The 24,276-nt window shown below is 39.8% G+C and overlaps 1 protein-coding gene across 1 annotated transcript in view; it reads right to left on the bottom strand.

Annotated features, from left to right (window-relative positions):
- The window catches only part of IWS1 (interacts with SUPT6H, CTD assembly factor 1), a 49,205-nt gene extending 25,415 nt beyond the window's left edge, over positions 1–23,790 (bottom strand). The window contains exons 1-3 of the mRNA XM_007461301.1: positions 23,466–23,790; positions 21,293–21,408; positions 1,047–2,118 (exon numbers count right to left, since the gene is read on the bottom strand). Of these exons, the coding sequence (XP_007461363.1) occupies positions 1,047–2,118; positions 21,293–21,408; positions 23,466–23,499 (1,222 nt within the window). The 5' untranslated portion in view covers positions 23,500–23,790. The remainder of the gene's footprint in view (positions 1–1,046; positions 2,119–21,292; positions 21,409–23,465) is intronic.
- Positions 23,791–24,276: the final 486 nt, after the last annotated feature.

The following is a 24,276-nucleotide window of genomic DNA, read 5'->3' as shown; positions in this document are numbered from 1 at the left end:
AAAAAAAAAAAAAAAAAAAAAAAAAAAAAAAGGACTTCCCTGGTGGTCCAGTGGTAAAGAATCCGCCTTACAATGCAGGGGAAGTGGGTTTGATCCCTAGTCAGGAAACTAAGATCCCACACACTGTGGGGTGACTAAGCCCTCATGCCACAACTACTGAGCTCTCAAACCTCAGCTAGAGCCCGCACGCTGCAAACTACAGAGCCCACACGCCCTGGAGTCTGTGCGTCACAACGAGAGAGAGAGAAAATCTGCAAGCCACAACTAGAGAGAAGCCCGCGGACAACGAAGAGCCTGCGAGCTGCAACGAAAGATCCCACATGCCGCAACTAAGACCTGACGCAGCCAAAAATAAATTAATAAGTAAAAAATCTTTTTAAAAATTTATGTTTTCATATAAATCTTTCATATTGCCATTGCAATGCAGTCTAGTTTATCATTTTGAGGCAGTCAGAACTTAACAAATGCTGCTAGAACAACTCAAAGGAAATTTAATATTAAGACTTGCGAATGAGGGAAATCCCTGGCGGTCCACTGGTTAGAACTCCAGGCTTTCACTGCCAACCTCATGAGTTCAACCCCTGGTGGCTGAACTAAGATTCCACAAGCCACGTGGTGCACCCAAAAAAAACAAAACAAAAAACAAAACAAAAAACCGAAACACTTGCCAATGAAAACCAGTGTCCTGGTGATATTTTAGAACATCAAGTTGAATGAGAGAATACAGACCTAACATTCCAGGAAAAAAAACAATGCTTCATAGTTATAAGCTTAGACAACAAGTAAAGCTATGGAGGGACTTCCCTGGTGGTCCAGTGGTGGAGAATCTGCTTTCCAATGCAGGGGACACAGGGTCAATCCCTGATTAGGGAACTAAGATCCCACATGCCATGGGGAAACCAAGCCCACGTGCCGCAACTACTGAGCCCGTGTGCTCTGGAGCCCGCATTCCACAACTATAGAGCCCGTGTGCCTCAACTAAGACCCGACACAGCCAAATAAATAAAAGTAAAGCTAAGGATAAACAGCTCAAAATAATCCCTTACATGCTTTCTCTTCATCGTCACTATCAGAAAGCACAGCAGCTTTCCGCTTTGCTACTTTCTCCTCCACCCCCTCTTTTTCTTCATCCTCATCACTGTCAATTTTGGGCCTTTTTGGTTCTTCCTCCTCGCTGTCAGAACTGTTGAACCGCTTCCTATCTTCATGGGCATCTGAATGAAAGGGGTCAGCCTGCATTTCTGTGTCCTCTCTCTTATTCTCCCCGTCGCTGTCCTCATCAGACTCCGGCTTCTGTCTGTGTCTGGGGGCAGCGTCAGCTTCTGAATCGCTGACAGGCCCCTTCTGAGGCTCCTCGCTCTCAGAGTCACTGGCTTGGGGCTTGGGAAGCTCCTCATTTTCAGAATCACTGGCTTGGTGCCTTGGTGGGTCCTCGCTTTCCGAATCACTAATTCGGGGTTTGGGAAGCTCCTCATTTTCTGAGTCACTGGCTTGGTGCCTTGGGGGGTCCTCACTTTCCGAATCACTGATACGGGGTTTGGGAAGCTCTTCATTTTCCGAGTCGCTGGCTTGCTGCCTTGGCGGGTCCTCGCTTTCTGAGTCACTGATCCGAGGCTTGGGAAGCTCCTCACTTTCAGAGTCACTAACTCGAGGCTTGGGAAGCTCCTCATTTTCCGAGTCACTGGCTGGGTGTCTTGGGGGCTCCTCACTCTCAGAGTCACTGACTTGGGGTTTTAGAGCATCCTCTGTTTCCGAGTAACTGGCAGGACTTTTGGGGAGCTCTTCGACCTCTGAATCGCTGGCAGGGGGCTTCCTAACATCTTCATTTTCGGAGTCGCTTGCGTGCCCATTAAGCAGCTCCTCGTTTTCAGAGTCGCTCACAGGTAACTTCCTGGGCTCCTCATTCTCAGAGTCACTCCCATGGTGATTGGCGTCCTCGTTTTCAGAATCACTCGCAGGAGGCTCTGCATGCCCTTCAAATTCAGAGTCGCTGTCCTTTTGCCTTTGAAGCTCCTCACTTTCAGAGTCACTGGCATTAAGATTTGAGGGGTCGTCGTTCTCAGAGTCTGTCACATGATGTCTTTTGTTGAGACCATCTTCTCGATCACTAGGTTCATTCTGAAAAATCAAGGGAGAAAAAATCAGGAAAGTGCAAAAAAAGCTTTGGTAGTAAAAATGTTAAAATTGTTCAACTTAAAAAAGAAAGCACGAATACGCATGCTTAAATGTAGAATTCTCATCCTATACGTATATAGAAACATCCCACTTTTAAAAAGGCCATTCATCTGTGAAATGGTAGCATTGGTTTAGATCCCAAAATGAGGAACGATAACCTGCCTTCATGAATCTGTAAAGCATAGACCCCCAGATTACTCTACGGTACCTTATACTTTGAAAAGCTAGATTAAACAACAACAAAAAATAAACCTTAACTTTCTCATATAATTCTAGCTCCTAAATATATTCTTTAAGTACATACAAGCAAACGTACCCAAGTTCTCTTAAAAAAGGAACATTCTTGGGTTTTATAACGTTCAAGTTATTTTAAGGAAGAGAACTATAAAACTTTACTTTATTTAAAGGGCCAAATTATACTTAGGGCACATTCTCCCAAGTGAATCTGAACAAATAAGGAGAGGAGCAGAGGAGCAATTAATAGAGCCAAATACCATGTTAGGGTCTCTCCTGCTAGTTTACTCCTCACGAGAGTATTTTTCATAAGAAAACTGAGGCTTAGAGCAGTCTTGGACATATATCCAGTAACCCTGGCACAAAAGTTTAAGTTTTAGGGAAAACACTGACTCATCTAGCTATAATAACGAATAATGTTACATGAAGTAATCTGAAAACTCTAGGGTACAAATTTGATATTATAGCTATGTTTTTTAAATGCAGAGAAAAATATATAAAACTAAACATACCAAAATACTAATAACTAGAATGTGGGGAATTTTTTCCCTTCTATAATAGTATCTGAACTTTCAGTAACGTGGTAATTAATATTCTGGCTTAAAAAGTAAAGTACTTCTGTGTTTGGGTTTTCCCTCTTAAAAGTTTACTGAGCCAAATATATATATATATTTTTTTTTCCCCCGTATGCGGGCCTCTCACTGTTGTGGCCTCTCCCCTTGTGGAGCACAGGCTCCGGACACGCAGGCTCAGCGGCCATGGCTCATGGGCCCAGCCGCTCCATGGCACGTGGGATCTTCCCGGACAGGGGCACGAACCCGTGTCCCCTGCATCGGCAGGCGGACTCAAACACTGCGCCACCAGGGAAGCCCTGAGACAAATATTTTTCTTTAGAATATATGACGGACATTTCCTGAACTTACCACAGATCAATTTTCAAGGAACAAAGAGCCTTTAATAAAGTATATGCCCACCATATCACGCAATGAAATAATTAAGCAGTAAGAGAATATACAGTGACAAGATAAAAGGCATTAAAATGTTTTCACAAAACCCACACTTTAACTTGCTTTGGGCTCATTTAAAGAAGATTAAGTATGTTGTGTCTACAACTACAGAAAGAGTACAAAAAATTATAAAATAAGCTTATAAAATATGTTTGAGGGTTTTTCCCCTCCATATTTCATTGCCATCTTGATAGCAGAGTTCCAAAGATACAGTAACTGCTATACATATTCATTCAAGTATAACACATTCAGGAAACTTTCTAAAATAATAAGCTTTTCAAATTTCCCAAAGATATTTTTCTTTTATTATCATGGGACACTCACAGCACAGCACTGGATTCTTTGTCAGTCATACATCCTACTAGCCCAATGAAACTGGCATTTATCTATTAAATTAGGACAGGAGAGATAACATAGAACCTTTTGATACAGCACAAGATATAGTACTCTATATATTGCTAGAAGCTTACTCTTGGCCATACTTCAGAATTTAATTCTTTTATATTTTCAAAGAATACAGATGAAAAAGTTAACTATCCAGAATGTAAGCCCTAAGAAGGCAGGCATTTTTCTGGTCTGTTTTCTTCACTGAGAAGGCACACTCTGTGCTTCAGAGCACAGAATGGTGTCTGGTATATACAAAATCACAGTAAATTCTTACTAAGTAATTACTTACTTACTGTGTAAGAAAGTAATTACTTAATTTTCTCATTTAATAAAAAGAGTTAAATGAGAATAATTTAAAGTGAGGAATAATTAACAAGCATTTGTTTAATGTCTACTACGTGAAAGGTGCTAGGAATCAAGGCTGAACATGTCTCAGTGCCTGACCTTAAGGAAATGTTGTCTAATGAGCCAGCCAAATATACCATAACAATACAGTATAACATGCACTGTTATGAAGGTATGTGTGACATTTTGAAAGCCTACCGGAAGTAATCTATATGAGACTAAGCTATAAAAGGTGTGTAGACAACAGGTATTGGAAATTAGTTTGTGATGACTGAATTAAGAAGTTAACTGCATTACTGAGGGCAGAAGATGAAACATACAGGTACCAGCAGAGGCAACTAAAGCAGGAGGCAAAAGGGGAAATTGTTAACTGGCTTTTGGAATGCTTTCCATGGCATACACATGACATAACTCTAACAAAATGTTCGTGTGTGACTCAGCTGCAAACAACAGAAATCATCCCAGGCTAGCTCCAGAAAAAAAAAAACCTTTCCAGAATCAAAGTGGAATAAATGGCTAAAGGCTCAAGAAGGGTAGGAACCAAGGCAGCTCAGAGAGCTTAGAAAAGGAAACTCAAGGACCTTTCACTAGAGCACTATCAATAACATGACTCAGCTCTCACGTTGCTAAATTTCAGTGTCCAGGATCTAAATTGTAAATTCCCAGGAGACATGATCTAACTGGCCACGGCAACAGAGGATGTCTGTTACTCTGTGACTCAGTGCCAGAGCAGGGGCACAGCACTGGGAGCCACTCCCAAAGCAAGGAGAGATACCATGAACTGAGCAGTCTTCCCAAAACTTATCTGTTACACTCTACCCTGGACTTCCCAACACATGGTGTATGCATTCCAAACAAGCAACCATTACAAGGACATTACATGTAATTCATGATTGTGAAACTTATGAATTCCCATCAAGTTTTGAGGAGTCTCATAAAATCCTGAGTATCTATCCATTATGTGTGGCACAGTGGGGAAAACGTGGGAAAGCACTGCAGTAAGAAAGTACTGGTCGACAGACTCAAGTTAAAGGCGGCAGTTAGGTGAAGACATCATAGGATTTGGGAAAAGAGTTAACCTTAAAAGTTATCAAAACACTATTCAAAAATTTTAGACTGGTTTCAGCAATTAGTCTAAATTGCAAACTTAAAAAAAATCCAAAATACAGTTTTTAAAAAGTCAAATATGAGTACAACAAATCAATAGTAGAAGCTGCCATTTAAATGCTATTTCTTTCTTTTTTTTTTTTTTTTTGCGGTACGCGGGCCTCTCACTGTTGTGGCCTCTCCCCTTGCGGAGCACAGGCTCCGGACGCACAGGCTCAGCGGCCATGGCTCACAGGCCCAGCCGCTCCGCGGCATGTGGGATCTTCCCTGACCGGGGCATGAACCCATGTTCCCTGCATTAGCAGGCGGACTTCTCAACCACTGCGCCACCAGGGAAGCCCTAAATGCTATTTCTTAATAATATTTTTAAAAATCCCTAATTTTACCTGTCAGAGAAATTGAGCACTCTAAGTGTCCTCAGAGGCTTTAGAAATGTCTATAATGCCTCACACTTCCCTCTTATGATCATTTACATTGTAGTTATAAATAACTTCTGGTTACCCATAATGAATGATCTGATCGTTTATCTCAGCAATCAAACAGTAACACACTCTTTATGACCAGTGCCATGATATACATGCAGAGATAATTAACATTTCTAAATTACAAAATAAATAATAAAACTGCTGTAAAGGCAAACATCAATTTGTAAATTACAAAGTAGTATAAGAATGTCAAATAGGAGTCCTTGTAAAGAACCAAACAACTCAGGACACCTGTTTCCAGTAAAAGAAACTCAAAACTGTTGAACTTGCATTCTAACCTTCCATCATAAATTGGTACATTCAACACCAAGTCACACAGTAAATTCCATGAAGAAATATGTATAGGAGCATTTTCAAAAACATGTTTTACCGGACCTTAGTCCCAGAAGATATATCTGAAATCCTCGTCTTGGAGTTTGTCAATACATATCATCTTAAAAGCATAAGGAAGAATCTGGGAAATCCAGTTTTTACTACACAATGCTGTTAATCCAGGGTAAGTCCTGGAATGCTGCAAGGCTTTGACTCTGAGAAACTCCAGCTTTACAGCAAGCACACACACACATAACAAAATGAAGATGTACACCAGTGTCCTTTGTTGATCTTAGAGCTGGTTGATCTTAGAATCAGTCAAAAGCAGAAGCACTCCTGATGAGTACTAGAAAAAGAAAATGTCTACACAAAGCCTAAGAGTTTATAATAGGGACTTCCCCGGGGGTGCAGTGGTTAAGAATCCACCTGCCAATGCAGGGGCCACGAGTTCCATCCCTGCTCCAGGAAGATCCCATGTGCTGCGGAGCAACTAAGCCCATGCATCACAACTACTAAGCTTGCGCTCTAGAGCCTGCGCACCGCAACGAAGAGTAAGTAACCAATCCCTGCTCGCTGCAACTAGAGAAAGCCCGTCTGCGGCAACGAAAACCCAACGGAGCCATAAATAAATAAATAATTTCCGAAAAAAGTTTATAATGATGAAGCGAACTCCTGCCTACCTCTCCAGACTCATTTCTGCCCTCTCACCACCATCAACCCTATGTGCTGCAGCAGCAGTTCCCAAACTTTTGCATAAGAATAACTTGGGGAGCTTTGGAGGAAAACATACGGATTTTTGTGCTTCTCACCTCCAGATATTAATACAGTAAGTTTGGGGGAGAGGTCAAAGAATCTGCATTTTGACATCTAATCCAAGTGATTCTAACCGCACATTATAATTTTACTGCAGACACATGGAACTACTAACTTCACTGTTACCTCCATGCTTTTACCTCATCTTGTCCTTTTCATACCTCAACACTAGGCAAAAATACTCCCTTCCTGAAGCCTCTTCCATCCTCCTCTCTAGGTAGAATGGACTCTGCGCAATATAATGTGACAGTTCACAATGTGGACTTTAATGTCGGTAACACCTGGGGTCCAAACCCTAGCTCGCAGACACCTTCTACTGTGTAATCTAGGGAAATGTTCTTAACTTCTCAAAACCTCAATTCCTCAATATGACAGAGTTAGAAATAATTTCTATAACTTAGAGGGCCGTTCAGAGGACCAAATGCATGTAATGTAGTTAGCATGTGCCTGTGAGCATTCAATACATGTTGTTAATCATTTATAACAAAAATATCTTATTAATTACAAAACATTCAAGATTCAGCTCAAATACACCATCTATGAAGGCTGAGCTGGTCAGTCATTCCTTCTTACATGTCCCCATAGCATCCTGTATCTCTACCTCACTGAAAGGTGATTTTTTACACATTTATCTTCATAATATGATTGAATAAATGACCTTAAGATCAAAAAACTATCTTTTACCTTCAGTATACAGAAGATACTCAAATTAAATTCACTGAAATAAAACAAACCCACAAGACAATGCTTAACAAAAAAGAACCAAAGCAAAACAATGTTCTCCTCAATTTGGTAGACTCAAAGACAAAGGCTGAAACCTAACACACAAAAAAAGAAGTGTAGATGGAATCAAAAGAACTGGTAAGAAATAGGGTAAACAAGGACAGCAAAAGCCAATAAGAATCTTCTACGGGCTCTGATGTACTCCCCATAGGAATACTTTCCTTATACCAGCACAACGTCTCTGTGGAAAGATCCAAATGACCTCAGACTGCCATCTTTACTCAATTCAAAGTAAGGTTGGACCTAACAGGGCTGTCACCAACTTCAATGACAGATGGATGGTTGTGCCCACTAGGCTTTGCCTACAGTCAGAAAACAAGGAGAAACTATGCGCCATTTCCAAAAACCTCTTCCTCGATTGTCCCACATACTACTTTTTTCCTGTGAGACCCTCAGGAAGGGAACACTACTTTTCTATGCAGATGAAATCTACAAGCTGTATTTTTATTTTATTTTATTTTTTTTAAGTTTTCTTTTTAAAAAGTATTTATTTATTTATATTTATTTTTGGCTGTGTTGGGTCTTCGTTTCTGTGCAAGGGCTTATCTCTAGTTGCGGCGAGCAGGGGCCCACTCTTCATCGCAGTGCATGGGCCTCTCACTGTCACGGCCTCTCTTGTTGCGGAGCACAGGCTCCAGACACGCAGGCTCAGTAGTTGTGGCTCACGGGCCCAGTCGCTCCGCGGCATGTGGGATCTTCTTGGACTAGGGCTCGAACCCGTGTCCCCTGCATTAGCAAGCAAATTCTCAACCACTGAGCCACCAGGGAAGCCCGACAAGCTGTGTTTTTAAATGCTTATTACCTTCAACGTATTTCTGTGGAATAAAAACCAGCTGACCATAATCCACAACTAATTTCACACTGTTCAAGAGAATTTTTTTTTTTTTGGCCACACCTTGCAGCATGCAGGACCTTAGTTCTCAGAACAGGGATCGAACCCATGCCCTCTGCCCTGGAACTGTGGCATCTTAACCACTGGACTACCAGTGAAGTCCCCAAGAGAATATTCAAGTAAAACAACAAAATAATTAGAACTGGCAACTAGTTATAACTAGGTCACATTCATGCTCAAATTGCTTTATTAAAAAATGTGTTTCCAGTGATGACTATTCAAAACATTAAAAAATCATTCCCCTTTTCCCTATCTGCCCTACCATCAACGTTCTGTGAAGATTCTGAGTTCTCAAAGTGCTCTACACAGAATAAATATACTTGAAAACTCCCCTGATATTCATATCCCTCATAGAAACCTAGCCCAAAAGATGTTAATAACCTAGAAACAAATAATTCAAATATGTAATCAACTTATTACTGCAATTGCTTATATATAGATTTCTTTAAGAAACCAGGCCTAAACTTAAGAATATTATTTTTAAATTTCATTTCATAAGGTAAGTCTCTTTTGCTTTAGAACAGTGGGCCTCAACCTCATAAAGATTAACTCTTAACTAGCCGCCTAAGAAATAATCTGCCTAATTACTAGAGAGGCTAATTGTAAAATAATTAAAGGAAACCAGATTATGTCCCCTCAAAATATGCCTCTGACATAAAAATTTTGATCTGAAGGCAATTAATAAGCAGTAAACACAAGAGTAGCTCTCTCTACCTTCCCTCCTCTTCCTTCAAAAGGCAGGATATTCCCATTATTGGAGACAGACTGTCATTAGCCCAAAGACACCAGCAGAGGAATCAGCAAACAAACTTTACTACATTAGTTTCTTCCCATATATTTACCTTCGCAGTCTGTCACCCCGGAAGCCTAGAACTGCTTTCCTTTGTCCTGTCACTTCTCCACAAAATTATTACTCTTTGTTGAAGATGTTATATAAACAAGAATTCTAAGCTACTGCTTTGAGTTACTCTCTGTTGAGTTTTCTCCTGTGTGACGTATGCTGCACACGTTAATAAACTCGGGGTTTTTTTTTCACTTGTTAATGTCTTTTTGTTAAAGAATTCCAGCTGAAAACCTAAGATGGGTAGGGGTAAAATTTTGCCTCCCCTACATAACATAACTGCTATTACAGTTTTCAGAGCTGCTACATAAGTTTTACTTAGCCCTCATAATAATTATTTTAACCCACTGTCAAGATGGTGGAGCTAAGGCTCAGAGATGAAATAATTTTTCTAGGAGCTGACAGTCATTATGGTTATTAAGTGGCAAAGCCAATATATGAAACTACACTTTGGCCATCACGCTGCCTTTCACTCTGAAGAGCTACGCAAATACAAAATTTTATCATCATCACCCAAGAGAGATTTGCTATTATACCATCTAACCCAAACTTAATTCTTCAGTATCATCTTCCATTTAGCTATCCCACTTTCCAGTCACAATATTCATTCTTGAAATATAACAAGTCCTTCTCAATTCTAGACCTTTGAACCTGCAGCTCTCCCCAGCTAGAATCATCACCAGCACCGCTAACCAGCTTCTCCATCTGGCAATAATGTCAGACTCGTTCCTCAGAGTCCACTCAGCCCACCCTCCCATCCTCCCATGGCCCTTTGTATGTGCCCTTTCTGTAATTTTAAAATATATTTAAAATTATTTGATGCATGCTAGTAAAAATAGGTAACCATATAAAATGATGGGACAGTTATTCTAACTATTCTCCCTTTGATTTTAAACGTGCCAACACAGGAAAGTATAAAGAAAATTAAAATCACCTTTAATAACCCAAAGATCACCATCATTTCTAATTTTTACAAAGAATTTCTTCCCAATCTTTTCTTTGTGTGAATTTACTTTAAAAAAGTAAACAAGGATCCAGAATCACAATTAATTTAATGGCTGTAACACACTGAATTCTCCCATGTCACAAAATATTCTTTGAAAACAATTTTAATGGACGCATTGCCATTCTTACAAATGTTCTATTTATATTTTAATCACTAGCTTTTTATATTGTTGGATACTTCTTGTTTCCTTTCTTATGCTTTCTACACGTCATTTGTCCATTTCAGTGTTCTCAGCCTAAGGGTAGCTCTGGGTTCTCCCCTAAGGGGGCATTTGTGAATGTGAGGGACCATTTTTGGTTGGCCATGACTGGAGAGGATATGTTACTACCATTTTATTTAATGTTTGGGAACCAAGATACTAAATGTCCTGCAATATACAAGCCTGCCTCCAAATGCCAACAGCTGGCTTACTCAGAATCACCTGTTTAGAAAAGCAGCACTGGGCTGCTCTCCATGCAGAGGAGGCCACAGACAGGACCCACACACACACAGGCAGGAGACCCAGTGAGATGAAAGAGCCAAATGGCCGAACAGAGACTGTGGTAATAGACAAAGCATCCTGGGTTCTTCTGGAATGTGAATTGGGGAATATGGAGAGGTTTGACCAATGATTAGAAGAGAGAAAAACGAAGCCAGATGAGGACTTCTGATATGAAAATGAAAAGCTCTGCTGACCCACTCTCCAGTGAAGCTGGTTAAAAGTATTTAAAAACAACTATTCAAAGCCCCTGGAAATGGTCCTAAAGACAAAGAGAGAATAAAGAAACATCTATCCAAGAAGATCTACAAAAATTTGGTAAGAGAAGCAGAAGTATCTGGTATCTGAACCAAGACCACTTCTCACTTTCAACTTCACAGCTCAGTCAGAAAGACTCTACTCCAGGCTGCTGCAGCCAAAAACAAAGGGTAATCTTTCCCTCTAGCTTCCAGAGGCAGGGTGTCTTCCCAGGAAGAGCCCGATGTCAGCATTTCTCATTCTGCCTCCAGCTACCTGCTGCTGAAGGTAAGTTCCAGGCAAATGCAGTTGCAAGTAGGGGCTCCCATCTTCTGCCCAGCACTCAATCACAGTAAGAAGGCTCTGCTTTGGGCACAGCACATTGACAATACTGGGGTCCTGATCACCCTTGCCCCAATTTGTGTGACAGTGGTTCCATGCCAAGAGAGGCAAGCCAGGAGCACCTCAGGCTGCTATCAAATCCCCAGTGCACACTGAGAGCTCGGCTTCTAGAACTGGGATGTCACTCAGAAAACCTGCCGTCACCCTCGCCCCACCCCAAACTCCAGAGCCCCGGCTCAGAGATTTTGCTTGGGGAAAAAGCAGGCAGTAAAGTAGATAGCTTCTAAATTTTCCACAAAGAAACCAACTTCATTTGTAACCAAGCTTGGGGACGTTCAGTCTAAGGCACTTTCACTAACACAAATGGAAACTGGTGGAAGGCACTTAGAAGGAGATTCAAACTACAGGATAAACTGTAGGCCAGCTAGTTTGCAGGAGATAACCAGGTAATAATACAGCTGGGAGGAGCCATCCTGAGGTCAGAACAAAGCAAACACAGACCTCAGAAATTATTCCTTCAAAGGAGGCAGAATTTGATGATATTAACTTGTTGAGCAATTTATGCCACAGGGCATGGCTGGAAATCACTGCTGTGGCCTCTCCCGTTGCGGAGCACAGGCTCCGGACGCACAGGCTCAGCGGCCATGGCTCACGGGCCCAGCCGCTCCATGGCATATGGGATCCTCCCAGACTGGGGCACGAACCCATGTCCCCTGCATCGGCAGGCGGACTCTCAGCCACTGCACCACCAGGGAAGCCCCATCAGTGGAGTTATAACAGCTGACTGTGGTCAGAGAAAGAGCAAAAAAGAGCCCTACTAATACCACTGTCATCCCAGGTGACTGTGAGCATGTCCCAAACTGCACATCTCTGAGGATGCAACACCAGAGATTTAAAACTGCGGGTGAGGAAACAGTATTCACTAAAATCATCCAGCTAGTCACTAAACAATTACTCTAAAATGTCCAGTTTCCAACAATAAATTAAAAGGCATGCAAAGAAACTGGAAAGTATGACCCATAACCAGGAAAAAAGCAGGCAACAGAAACTGCCTGTGAGAGCAACCAGATATCAGATTTATCAAGAGACTTCAAAGTGGCCATTTGTAAACATGTTTAAAAAAATAAAGGCATGATGACAATATCATATCAAATAGAGAATATATATAGAAATAGAAATTTGACTCATCACCTATAAGAGTAACCCAGTAAGATTAACAGCTGACTCCTCAATGGAAACAATGGAGGCAGAAAGCAATGGGATAACATATTCTAAGTGTTCAAAGAAAAACTATCAACTAAGAATCCTATATCCAACAAAGCTATCTTTCAAAAATAATTAACAAAAAAGAAATGAAAACTTTTCTAGATAACCAAGAGAAGGAAAGAATTTGTCAAGCAGACCCACCATACAAGAACTGCTAAAGGAAGTTCTTCAGGCTGAAAGCAAGTGACCTCAGTGAATCCACATGAAAAAACAATAAGCACCAGTAAAGGTAACTGTGTAATTATGAAAGACAGTATAAATGCATATTTTTCCTTTCTTAATTTAACTGATTTATATAACAGTTGCATAAAGTAATATGTATATACTGTATTGCTGGACCTGTAATACATAAGACCAAGACAGTACAAAGAAGGCAGGTGGGAACAAACCTGTATTACACTAAGGAAATAACTTCTATAACAATGCATTGTTGGATTTTAGCATTAATAAATATAATATGTATAACAATAATATTACAAAAAGAGAAAAAGAATAGAGCTACATAGTACTAACCTTACGATATACCATTGGAATTAAGCTACCATAAATCTGAAGCTGATTCTGATTAATATATGTGGTAAACCCTAGAGCTACCACTAAAAAAAAACCACCTCAAAACCATAGTAAAAATATTATTAAAGAAATTAAAACTGCACAGAGTATTAAAAATATAACTACAATAATTTGTTAACAAGTACACTAGAGAAAAAGACATAGAGCGTGACATCAAAAACATAAAATGTGGGGGAGAGCAAAAATGTGTAACTTTAGCATGTACTTGAAGTTATCAGCTTAAAATAGACTGGTATAAGATATTTTACATAGCCTCATGGTAACCCACAAAGCAAAAGGTATACTAGATATACAAAAAAAATTTGTTTAAGCAATCTAAGCATAACAGAAAATCATCAAACCACAAAGGAAGAGAGCGGGGAGAAGGAAAAAAGGAAGGACAAAACAGTCAGAAAACAAAGAACAAGATGGCAATAATAAGACCCTACCTATCGATATTTACTTTAAATGTAAATGGACTCAATTACTTTTTTTTTTTTTTTTTGCAGTACGCGGGCCTCTCACTGCTGTGGCCTCTCCCGTTGCAGAGCACAGGCCCAGCAGCCATGGCCCATGGGCCCAGCCGCTCCACGGCATGTGGGATCCTCCCAGACCGGGGCACAAACCCGTGTCCCCTGCATCGGCAGGCGGACTCTCAACCACTGCGCCACCAGGGAAGCCCAAATGGACTCAATTCTTCAACCAAAAGATAGAGTGGTTACATGGATGGGAAAAACAAAAACAAAAACTGAACTATATGCTGTCTACAAGAGACTCACTTCAGCTTTTAGGACACACGCAGACTGAAAAAAAAAAAAAAAAAGGATGGAAAAAGATTTTCCATGCAAATGGAAACCAAATGAAAGCAGGGGTTAGCTATATTTATAATCAGAGAAAATAGACTTTTAGCCAAAAACTATAATAAGATACAAAGAAAGTCATTATATTGTATAATGATAATAGAGTTAATCCAACAAGAGGATTTACCATTTGTAAATATTTATGCACTCAACATCAGAGCACCTAAATATTAACAGACCTGAAGGAAGAAATAAGATATCAACACAATAATAGTAGGGAACTTCAATGCCTCACTTTCAATAATGGATAGATCATCCAGACAGAAAATCAATAAGGAAATATTGGGCTTAAACCACACGTTAGGCCAAATGGACTGAACAGACATTTACAGAACGTTCCATCCAACAGAAGCAGAGTACACCTTCTTCTCAAGTGCACATGAACAATCTCAAGTACAGATCATATGTTAGGCCACAAAGTTAAGTCCTAATAAATTTAAGAAGACTGAAATCATACCAAACATCTTTTCCAACCACAGTGGTATGAAAGTAGAAATGAGTATGAGTATGCGAAGTACGAGAAGAAAACTGAAAATTTCACAAAGATGTGGAGATCAAACATCATGTTGCTAAACAACCAATGAGTCAAAGAAGAATTCAAAACATATCTTGAGACAAATGAAAATGGAAATGTTGATATAACATGCCAAAACTTATGGAATACAGCAAAGCAGTTCTAGGAGGGAAGCTTACAGCAATAAATGCCTACATAAAAAAAAAAGAAACATCTCAAATAACAACTTTACACCCCAAGGAACTAGAAAAAAGAAACTAAGCCCAAAATTATTAGAAGAAAAAAAATAACAAAAATCAGAGCAGAAATAAATGAAATAGAGACTAAAAAGACAATAGAAAGGTCAATAAAATTAAGACCTGTTTTTTTTACAAAAGATAAACAAATAGACAAACCTTTAGCTAGACTTACCAAGAAAAAAAAAGAGGACGGAAAGAAATAAAACTATAAAGGAAAGAGGAGACATTACAATTGATACCACACAAATACAGAGGATAATAAAAACTAAGAACTGTATGCTGAGAAACTGGACAATCTATAAGAAATGGATAAGTTCCTAGAAACATACAAGCTACTAAGATTGAATCATGAAGAAATAGAAAATCTAAATAGACTGGTTACTGTGAAGAGATGGAATCAGTAATCAAAAACCGCCCAACATAGAAAAGTTCAGGACCAGATGGCTTTACTGGTGAATTCCACCAAACATTTAAAGAAGAATTAATACCAGTCCTTCTCAAAAAGTGCCAAAAAATTGAAGAGGAGGGAGCACTTCCAAACTCATTTTATGAAGCCGGCATTACCCTGATACCAAAATCAGACATGGACACAAGAAAGGAAAATTACAGGCCTATATCCTTGATGAACATAGATGCAAAAATCCTCTACAAATTACTAACAAACCAAATTCAGCAATACATTAAATAATCATACACCATGGTCAAATGGGATTTATTCCAGGGATGCAAGGATGGTTCAACATCCACAAATCAATCAATGTGATATACCAGATTAACAAAACGAAAGCTAAAAATCACATGACCATCTCAACAGATGCAAAAAAAAAGTAATTCAACATTGATTCATGACAAAAACTCTTAACAAACTGGGTAAAGAGAGAATGTATCTCAAAATAATAAAGGCCACATGACAAGCCCACAGCCAACATCACACTCAATGGTGCAAAGGTGTAAGCTTTTCCTCTAAGATCAGGAACAAGACAAGAATGCCCACTCTCACCACTTTTATACAACACAGTATTGGAAGGCTTAGCAATTAGGCAAGAAAAAGAAAAGGCATCCAAATCAGAAAGGAAGATGTAACATGGTCTTTATTTGCAGATGACATGATATAGAGAGAAAACCCTAAAGACTCCACCAGAAAACTGATAGAACTAATCAATGAATTCAGTAAAATTGCAGGATACAAATCAATATACAAAAATCTGTTGCATTTCTTTATACTAACAATGAACTATAAAAAGAAATTAAGAAAATAATCCCATCTATAATTGCCTCAAAAAGAATAAAAGAATCTAGGAATAAATTTAACAAGGAGAGTACACTGAAAACTGTTAAGACTGATAAAAAAAAATTGAAGACACAAATAAAAAGAAAGCTATTATGTGCTTATGGATTAGAAAAATTGATATTGTTAAAATGACCATACTACCCAAAGCAATCTACAGATTTAATGTAATCCATTTCAAAATTATGACATTTTTCAAAAAACTAGAAAAAAAAAATAATCCTAAAATCTCTACGGAACCACAGAAGATACTGAATAGCCAAAACAATCTTGAGAAAGAACAAAGGCAGAGGCATTATATGCCCAGATCTCAAACTATATTACAAAGCCACAGTAGTCAAAACAGTGTTAACACTGGCATAGAAAACAGACACACAGATCGACAGAACAGAATAGAGAGCCCAGAAACAAACCCATGCATATATGGTCAAATGATCTACAACAAAGGAGCCAAGAATATACAATGAGAAAGAACAGTCTCTTCAATAAATGGTGTTGGGAAAAGTGGACAGCTACATGAAAAAGAATCAAACTGGATTACTTTCACACCATATACAACAGTATACTCAAAATGGGTTAAAAACTTAAATGTAAGACCTAAAACCATAAAACTCCTAGAAGAAAACATACGCAGTGCACTCTTTGACACTGGTCTTAGCAATGTTTCTTTGGATATGTCTCCTCAGGAAAGGGAAACAAAAGCTAAAGTAAACAAAGGAACTATATCAAACTAAAAGTTTGCATAGCAAAGGAAACTATTAACAAAACAAAAAGGCCGCCTACTTAATAGAATAAAATATTTGCAAAAAATATATCTGACAAGGGGTTAATATCCAAAATACACAAAGAATTCATACAACTCAACATTAAAAAAACAAATAACCCAATAAGAAAATGGGCAGAGGATGTGAATAGACGTTTGGCCAAAGAAGTCATACAGATGGCTAACAGACACATGAAAAGATCAATCGTCATCACGGAAATGCACATCAAAGCTACAATATTACCTCACACCAGCTCTTATCAAAAAGACAAGAGGGCTTCCCTGGTGGCGCAGTGGTTGAGAGTCCGCCTGCCGATGCAGGGGACACAGGTTCATGCCCCGGTCTCGGAAGATCCCACATGCCGCAGAGCGGCTGGGCCCGTGAGCCATGGCCGCTGAGCCTGCGCGTCCAGAGCCTGTGCTCCGCAATGGGAGAGGCCACAACAGTGAGAGGCCCATGTACCGCAAAGAAAAAAAAAAAACAAGAAATAACAAGTGTTGGGGAGGAAAGGGAACACTTGTGCACTGTTGGTGGGAATGTAAACTGATGCAGCAAATGTGAAAAACAGTAGCAGCAACTTAAATGTCCATCAATTGACAAATGGATAAACAAAATGTGGTATATCCAAAGAATGGAATATTACTGATCACAAAAAGGAATGAAGTACTGATACATGCTACAACTTGGATAAACATGGCCGGGCCGCTGAGCCTGCGCGTCCAGAGCCTGTGCTCCGCAATGGGAGAGGCCACAACAGTGAGAGGCCCATGTACCGCAAAGAAAAAAAAAAAACAAGAAATAACAAGTGTTGGGGAGGAAAGGGAACACTTGTGCACTGTTGGTGGGAATGTAAACTGATGCAGCAAATGTGAAAAACAGTAGCAGCAACTTAAATGTCCATCAATTGACAAATGGATAAACAAAATGTGGTATATCCAAAGAATGGAATATTACTGATCACAAAAAGGAATGAAGTACTGATACATGCTACAACTTGGATAAACATTGAAAGCATTAAGTGAAAGAAGCAGTCACAAAAGACCACATGTTATATAATTCCAGTCATATGAAATGTCCAGAACAAGGAGGGGTTGAGGGGTGGGGGTGATAAGGAGGTAACAGCTAAAGGGTTTCTTTTCAATGTGATGAAAATATTCTAAAATTGACTATGTGATGGCTGTACTACTGTGAATACACTAAAGACCACTGAATTGCATACTTTAAAATGGGTGAATTGTATGGTATGTAAATTTATCTCAATAAAGATATTTGAAAAAAAAGGTGATATTTTTAAAGGTCAAATTTGACACAAAAATCCATGATGAAAACAATATCAAAATTTAAATACTAGCATACATATGACTAAGTTTTCCTTTTGCTTCAGACTTCAATATGGACCAGTAAAGCACTGTTACTGATCCTGACTTTAAGATTTTGATTTTTTTCCATCATATTTTTTACATTAAGTTTTAAAATATTATCTTGATCTTTTTTAACAGTTTCCTTAGAGATCTAAAGAAACACATGCAGAATGAGTACTATAGATAAAATGAATTAAAAAACCAACCAAAAAAACAAACCACAACTAGCCTGAACTCCAAAATGCAAACGGGAAAAACATTATTTGGAAAAATCACGTTGTGAGTACCATCTTGCAGCAGGCAAAACAATGCCCCCACAAAAGATGTCCACATCCTAATCCCCAGAACGTGTAAATATGCAAAAGGGATGTGCAGATGTAATTAAGGATAGGAAGATTACCCTGGATTATCTGAGTAGGCCCAGTATAATTACAAAGGGTCCTTATGGGAGGGAAGCAGGAGGGTCAGAGTAAGAGACAGACATGTGAGGACACAAGCAAAGGTCTGAGAGATTTAAAGATGCTACAGTTCTAGCTTTGAAGATGGAGGAAGAAGCCATATGCCAATGAGTGCAAGTGGCCTGTAGAGCTAGAGAAGGCAAGGGAGCAGATTCTCCCTTAGAGAAGGAACACAACCCTGGTGCCACCTTGATTTTAACCCAGTGAGACCCACTTTGGACTTCTGACGTCCAGAATTGTAAGAAACAAATCTCTGTTTTTTTAAGCCACTAAATTTGCATCAGGTTGCTATGGCAGCAATAGGAAACTTATACACATCTTTTAAGTTTGGGGGCTATAACCTGCACTGCTCCATTTAATATAACTGTACTCTTTCAAGGGTACAATTGGCACTCAAACTACTAGAAGTTTAGCAAATTAGGATAACCCTCCTGGAGGGGAAAATCTACGAACAGCACACAAGTATGTTCATGGCAGACTTCATTTATAACAGCTAAACAGTCTAAATGTTAATAATCAGGAAACTGTTGAATAAGTAATAGTCCATCCATATTATGAAACATTATGCAACCATTAAAAATTACACTTAGTGGGAATCTTTAACGACATGGGGAAATACTTAAGTATAATGTTAAGTGAAGAGATAAAAATGTTATATTGATACGTAACATATACAGTAAAAACACAAGTAACTTAAAACGTATACATACGTTCTATATAAGGAGAATAAAAATGCAGGAGAAATAATGCAAAAAAGTTAATAGTCATTTCTGTGACAGGAGTATGCTGACTTCAATTTTCTTCTTTAAACTTTTATATGATTTCCAAATTTTCAACATGCACATTTATTTATTTAGAATCCATCTCATTAAAAAAGTAGTTGGAAAAAAGAAAGTCAACACTACATTTATACATTTATAACTGAAGCATGAAGCCATCAGTCAATCTCCTGATGCTCTTTTCCAAAATGGAAAGTTAAGATATTATACACTAAATAAACTGTAACAATGTTTATGTTATCAAATAATTTCTACCTATCAATTACATTTTAATTAGAATTTAGTCTAAATGCTTAAGAGTGTACCAAAAACTGAACGACGTCAAAATAACTAAAAGATAAGCCTTCCTCTCACTTCTGATCTCACCTGCCCCCTATTTATTCTAGCCACAACGGCTACCACCTTAGATCTTTGTTAGGAATGTTCATCCCCTACATAGACACGTGCTATTCCTTCACCTCCTTCCACGTCTTGATTCAAGTGTCACTTTCTCAATAAGGCCTACGTGTACCTCCCTATTTAACACTAAAGCCTGCCCTCCACCTTGGCACCCTTCACTCTGTTCAAACTTTCTTCTTTCTCCACAGCATTTATCACCTCCCGACAAACTACAATTTTTAAAAAGAAGTGTGGAGGGCTTCCCTGGTGGCGCAGTGATTAAGAATCTGCCTGCCAATACAGACAGGGGACACAGATTTGGCCCTGGTCCGGGAAGATCCCACATGTCGCAGAGCAACTAAGCCCATGCGCCACAACTACTGAGCCTGCGCTCTAGAGCCCACAAGCCACAACTACTGAGCCTGCGTGCCACAACTACTGAAGCCCACACGCCTAGAGCCCGTCCTCCGCAACAAAAGAAGCCACCACAATGAGAAGCCCGCTCACCACAACAAAGAGTAGCCCCCGTTCGCCGCAACTAGAGAAAGCCCGTGTGTGGCAACGAAGACCCAATGCGGCCAAAAATAAAAAATTTTTTTTTTAAAAAGTGTATATTGTTTAATGTCTTTCTCCCCCTGCTGGAAAATCAATCCAAGGAGAGGATTTTCGTGGCAGTGGAACCTCATTTAGTCACTCAAAAGAGCCTGACACATAGCAGGTGCTCAAAAAATATTTGTTGGATATATGAATATATTAGTGATATGTCAAAGGACAGAGTCAATAATACTATCTCTAACAACTGCATCTACTACTTAAAATTGGACAATTTTCTGTGCATGTGTAGTCAAGCGAAATATATGGTATATTGGCTATCTTTATCATTCCTACGTTTCAGTTTGTGTTTACCAAAAACTTACAGCTGAATTATTGGAAAAAGTCCCAATTTTATTTTGTTAACATTGTGCAGTACAGACTGTATAACCAGGGAAGCAAATTAAAATCATATAATTTTAATAGGTGATAACCACCATAACTTTCTATTTCAATTGATGTTTCTTCAGATTGCAAATCCGCACTGCCCCACTAAGACATCATTCTGGGAATGGGGAAGCCTAGTCAAATATCAAAAGCCTGGCCTATTTTCTGAATCAATAAGCACAGTTGAAACTGCCTAATATCCAAAATGGGACTCAATCAACACTTATTTCCCTGTGATTTCATAAGTAACCAGACTATCCCTATTTATTTACTTTTAAAGCAGTTCTCTTATCATTTTTGAAGGGTTTGAAGCCTAGACCCCAAGACAGGGTCTCTACAACTCCTAAATAAAACAGGTCTCATAGAATATGCAAGGGAAAAGCCTCCCCAAAGATGTTGTTTAGCCAATACCTCTGAATGACGTTCTACACTTCCAGTGTCTGATCCAGAGTGCTGCTCATTTACATCATCCTCAACGTCTGACCCTGAATCCCGTTCATCCTGTACTGGGGTAGCGCCACCATCATCTGCTTAAAAATAAAACAAAAACCCACTTAAGGTGTAAGATGGACGACACCTACAACCTAAATGAACACAATGAATCAAGAAAAATGTAAGAGCAAGAACAAGTGTAAGAGCACTGACGAAGCATAACTAATGATGCTAATTTGGGAATAAGACAACAGTGCAATACTTTCATAAATACCAACAATCATAACTTGTACTGTTGACACATGTGGCAGCGAGAATATATCATTAAAGGAATATGAAGCTTAATAAACATCAGTAAGGACCAAGTCAACAAACTAATAGTGTGCACTTTATTTCAACTTTATGTTAAAATAACTGTCTATTTTCTCCATAGCACTTACTTACCACCTTCTGATGTACTACATGACTTTCCAAGTTAGTTTTGTTTAATGTGCTTCTCTCCTCGCTTGAATGAAAGGGCCAAAAGAACAGGGATTTTGATTTTGATTCACTGCTGAATCCCTGGAGCCCAGAACACTGTCTGGTACAGTATTTGTTTATGAATGAAGAGCACAAGGAACTCCAGTCCAGAAATAGTGTAAACTCCTTAAAGTAAAGCATATACTACTATACTATTATAAAACGAATTGCTACCTATCTTTAACCAATACTTTAAAAATACAAAGTAAAACTGTACTGAGAAGAATTTAGAGTTGTTGGAGAATATGGGAAGCCTTGGTTAGGAGTTTACTAAAAATAAAAAATTTTTTTTAAATGAAGCACTCAACTATAGGAAAATCAAAAAAATGTGTAAGAATGAAATCAGTATCATACTAATGAGCTTCTCTACTTAGCTAAGGAGTAAAGAATATATATATTTAATATTCTTATATAGTCATAATAAAAAAATTCTGAAGTGTAACGAAAACTTATGCTTCAATGGTTAGAATATGGGGGAAAGAGGGCACAGAGAGGCTAAGACCCTGTCTTAGCATAATAGGAAATCGTTACACAATGCCTAAAAATGATGCAACGAGATAGCATAAGTTAGGAATACAGGGATGAACGTCAAAAAATGGCTAAAAAAATGAAAAGTCAGGAAGTTGCTAACTTTTCATGTCTTTCAGCACATTATATACACATATTACATATGATTACTTATTTAAAAGTAATTTAAAAACACAAATGAACTGACAACTATTTTTGAAAACATCAGGAAACCGTTTAAAGCAAAACAGCAGTATGTGTTTGGAAACGTGTTTGCAGTCACTACTATTCGCCGTCACATAACAAGGAATCGAAGTGAACTCAAAACACAACGGAGTAATTAACGCTTAGAAAATTATTTAAGCCCTTTTGATAGAGAATACTCAATGGAACTAGGACACAATAGGAAAGCAAAAGTAACGTTTTTATTCCCCACGAGGTTCTGCCTTATTCGTCTTTGGATCTCCGGTGGCTAGCACGGTGTTAGCAAAGGAGGGGCCCGTGTTTACAGACTAAACAGGAAAAGAAAGGAGAACTTCAGTGAGGAGAAAGGGGAAAGATCTCAAGGTGAAGGAAAGGAACAAAAATCGCTAGTAAGCCCCAGAGGGACACGCCTTATTCTAAAATATGTGTACAACTCAAATACGGGTCCTACGTGTTCTTTAATGGGAGAAACTAGTTTACAGGAGAGATCAAACTACTACCAACTCCTAGTGAAAAGTCTACATAAGATCCTGCAACCCCAATGAACAGCTAACTCCCTCGGATTCTCGAAAATCACTCTCAACTTCTGAAAAAAACTCCCCTATCAGTAGACCTTCCCTCGTACTTTGCACACAGTAAGTGTTTGATATATGGAAGTGGCTCCCTAATACAGCAACGTCCTTCGCCGATTCAGAAGACAACTGTCCCTCTAAAATCCCCTCTCCGAGGTTCTAACTTAGGGGGCCGCAGCCCGTTGGCGGGCTCTCAGCGTTCAGCCTCGCTCCACGTTAGACCCAGTCGGCGGAGGGAAAGTCTCCGGGGCGTCCCTCCCCTCCCCACCCCTCCCCCGCGGGAGTGCGAGGCCAAGCCCGGCCAAGTAACCGCTCCGCCCCCAGCCCTGTCCCCTAGGTCCGGGCCCCACCTGACTGGTCGCCGCTGTAATATTCCGAGTCCATGGCAGGCGGGTCTAGGCGGGGAGTGTCTGCGCCCCGCGCCGCCCCCGTCACCTCCTTCCCGGCGCTGTGACCACCGACGGCGCGGCCCGGTGCTCAGAGGCTCCCACCCGACTAGAGGCCTTGGAGGCTGCGGAGATTAAGGCAGCAACAGCTGCATACGCGAACACTTCGACCTAGAAAGCCCGGGCAGACGAGGCTGTACCCGGAAGGCTGGGCAAGCTGTGTGAGTCACCGCACTACTTCCCAGAAGCACCTCTAGGGCCAAAATGGCGCCTGCCCACGACCCTCAAAAAAGAATTCAGTGCGCAGGCGCCGTCACCTGTCATCCGGCCAATGAGAAGGCGCAACGGTAATGACGCACGACACGACCGGAAAGGAGACTACTGGGAAAATTGAGCGGGAGCCGCGGCTGTGGTTAAAACCTTCCCTTGGAGGAACCTGGTCCGTTCCCCATGGAGATAATAATGTTACTGTATGGGTTCTCCGTCCGCGCCTTGTTCGAGGACCTCCTAATTTACTCTTCTGAAAAAGGAAGACCCGCTAAAATTACATTTTCCATCATACGGAAATTAACTGTTGTTCCCATCATGCAGCGAGGCGCTTGATTCCCGCCCTTAGTACGGGGAGGAAGTGGCGCATTGCCCTCTGGGACTTGTAGTTCGAAACCTGGCGAGGTACGCTGAGTTACCAAGTGGCATGATCAAAAGGGCCTCTTTTCAAGGCATTTTTCTTCCTTTCTTTTTTAAAATAACGACTTAACTTTCATCTTAAAAAGCC

Source organism: Lipotes vexillifer, unplaced genomic scaffold (genome assembly GCF_000442215.2).
Source record: "Lipotes vexillifer unplaced genomic scaffold, Lipotes_vexillifer_v1.1 scaffold158, whole genome shotgun sequence".
Taxonomy (NCBI): domain Eukaryota; kingdom Metazoa; phylum Chordata; class Mammalia; order Artiodactyla; family Lipotidae; genus Lipotes; species Lipotes vexillifer.
Note: the sequence above shows the minus strand (reverse complement) of the source record. Positions and strands in the feature narration are given on the sequence as shown.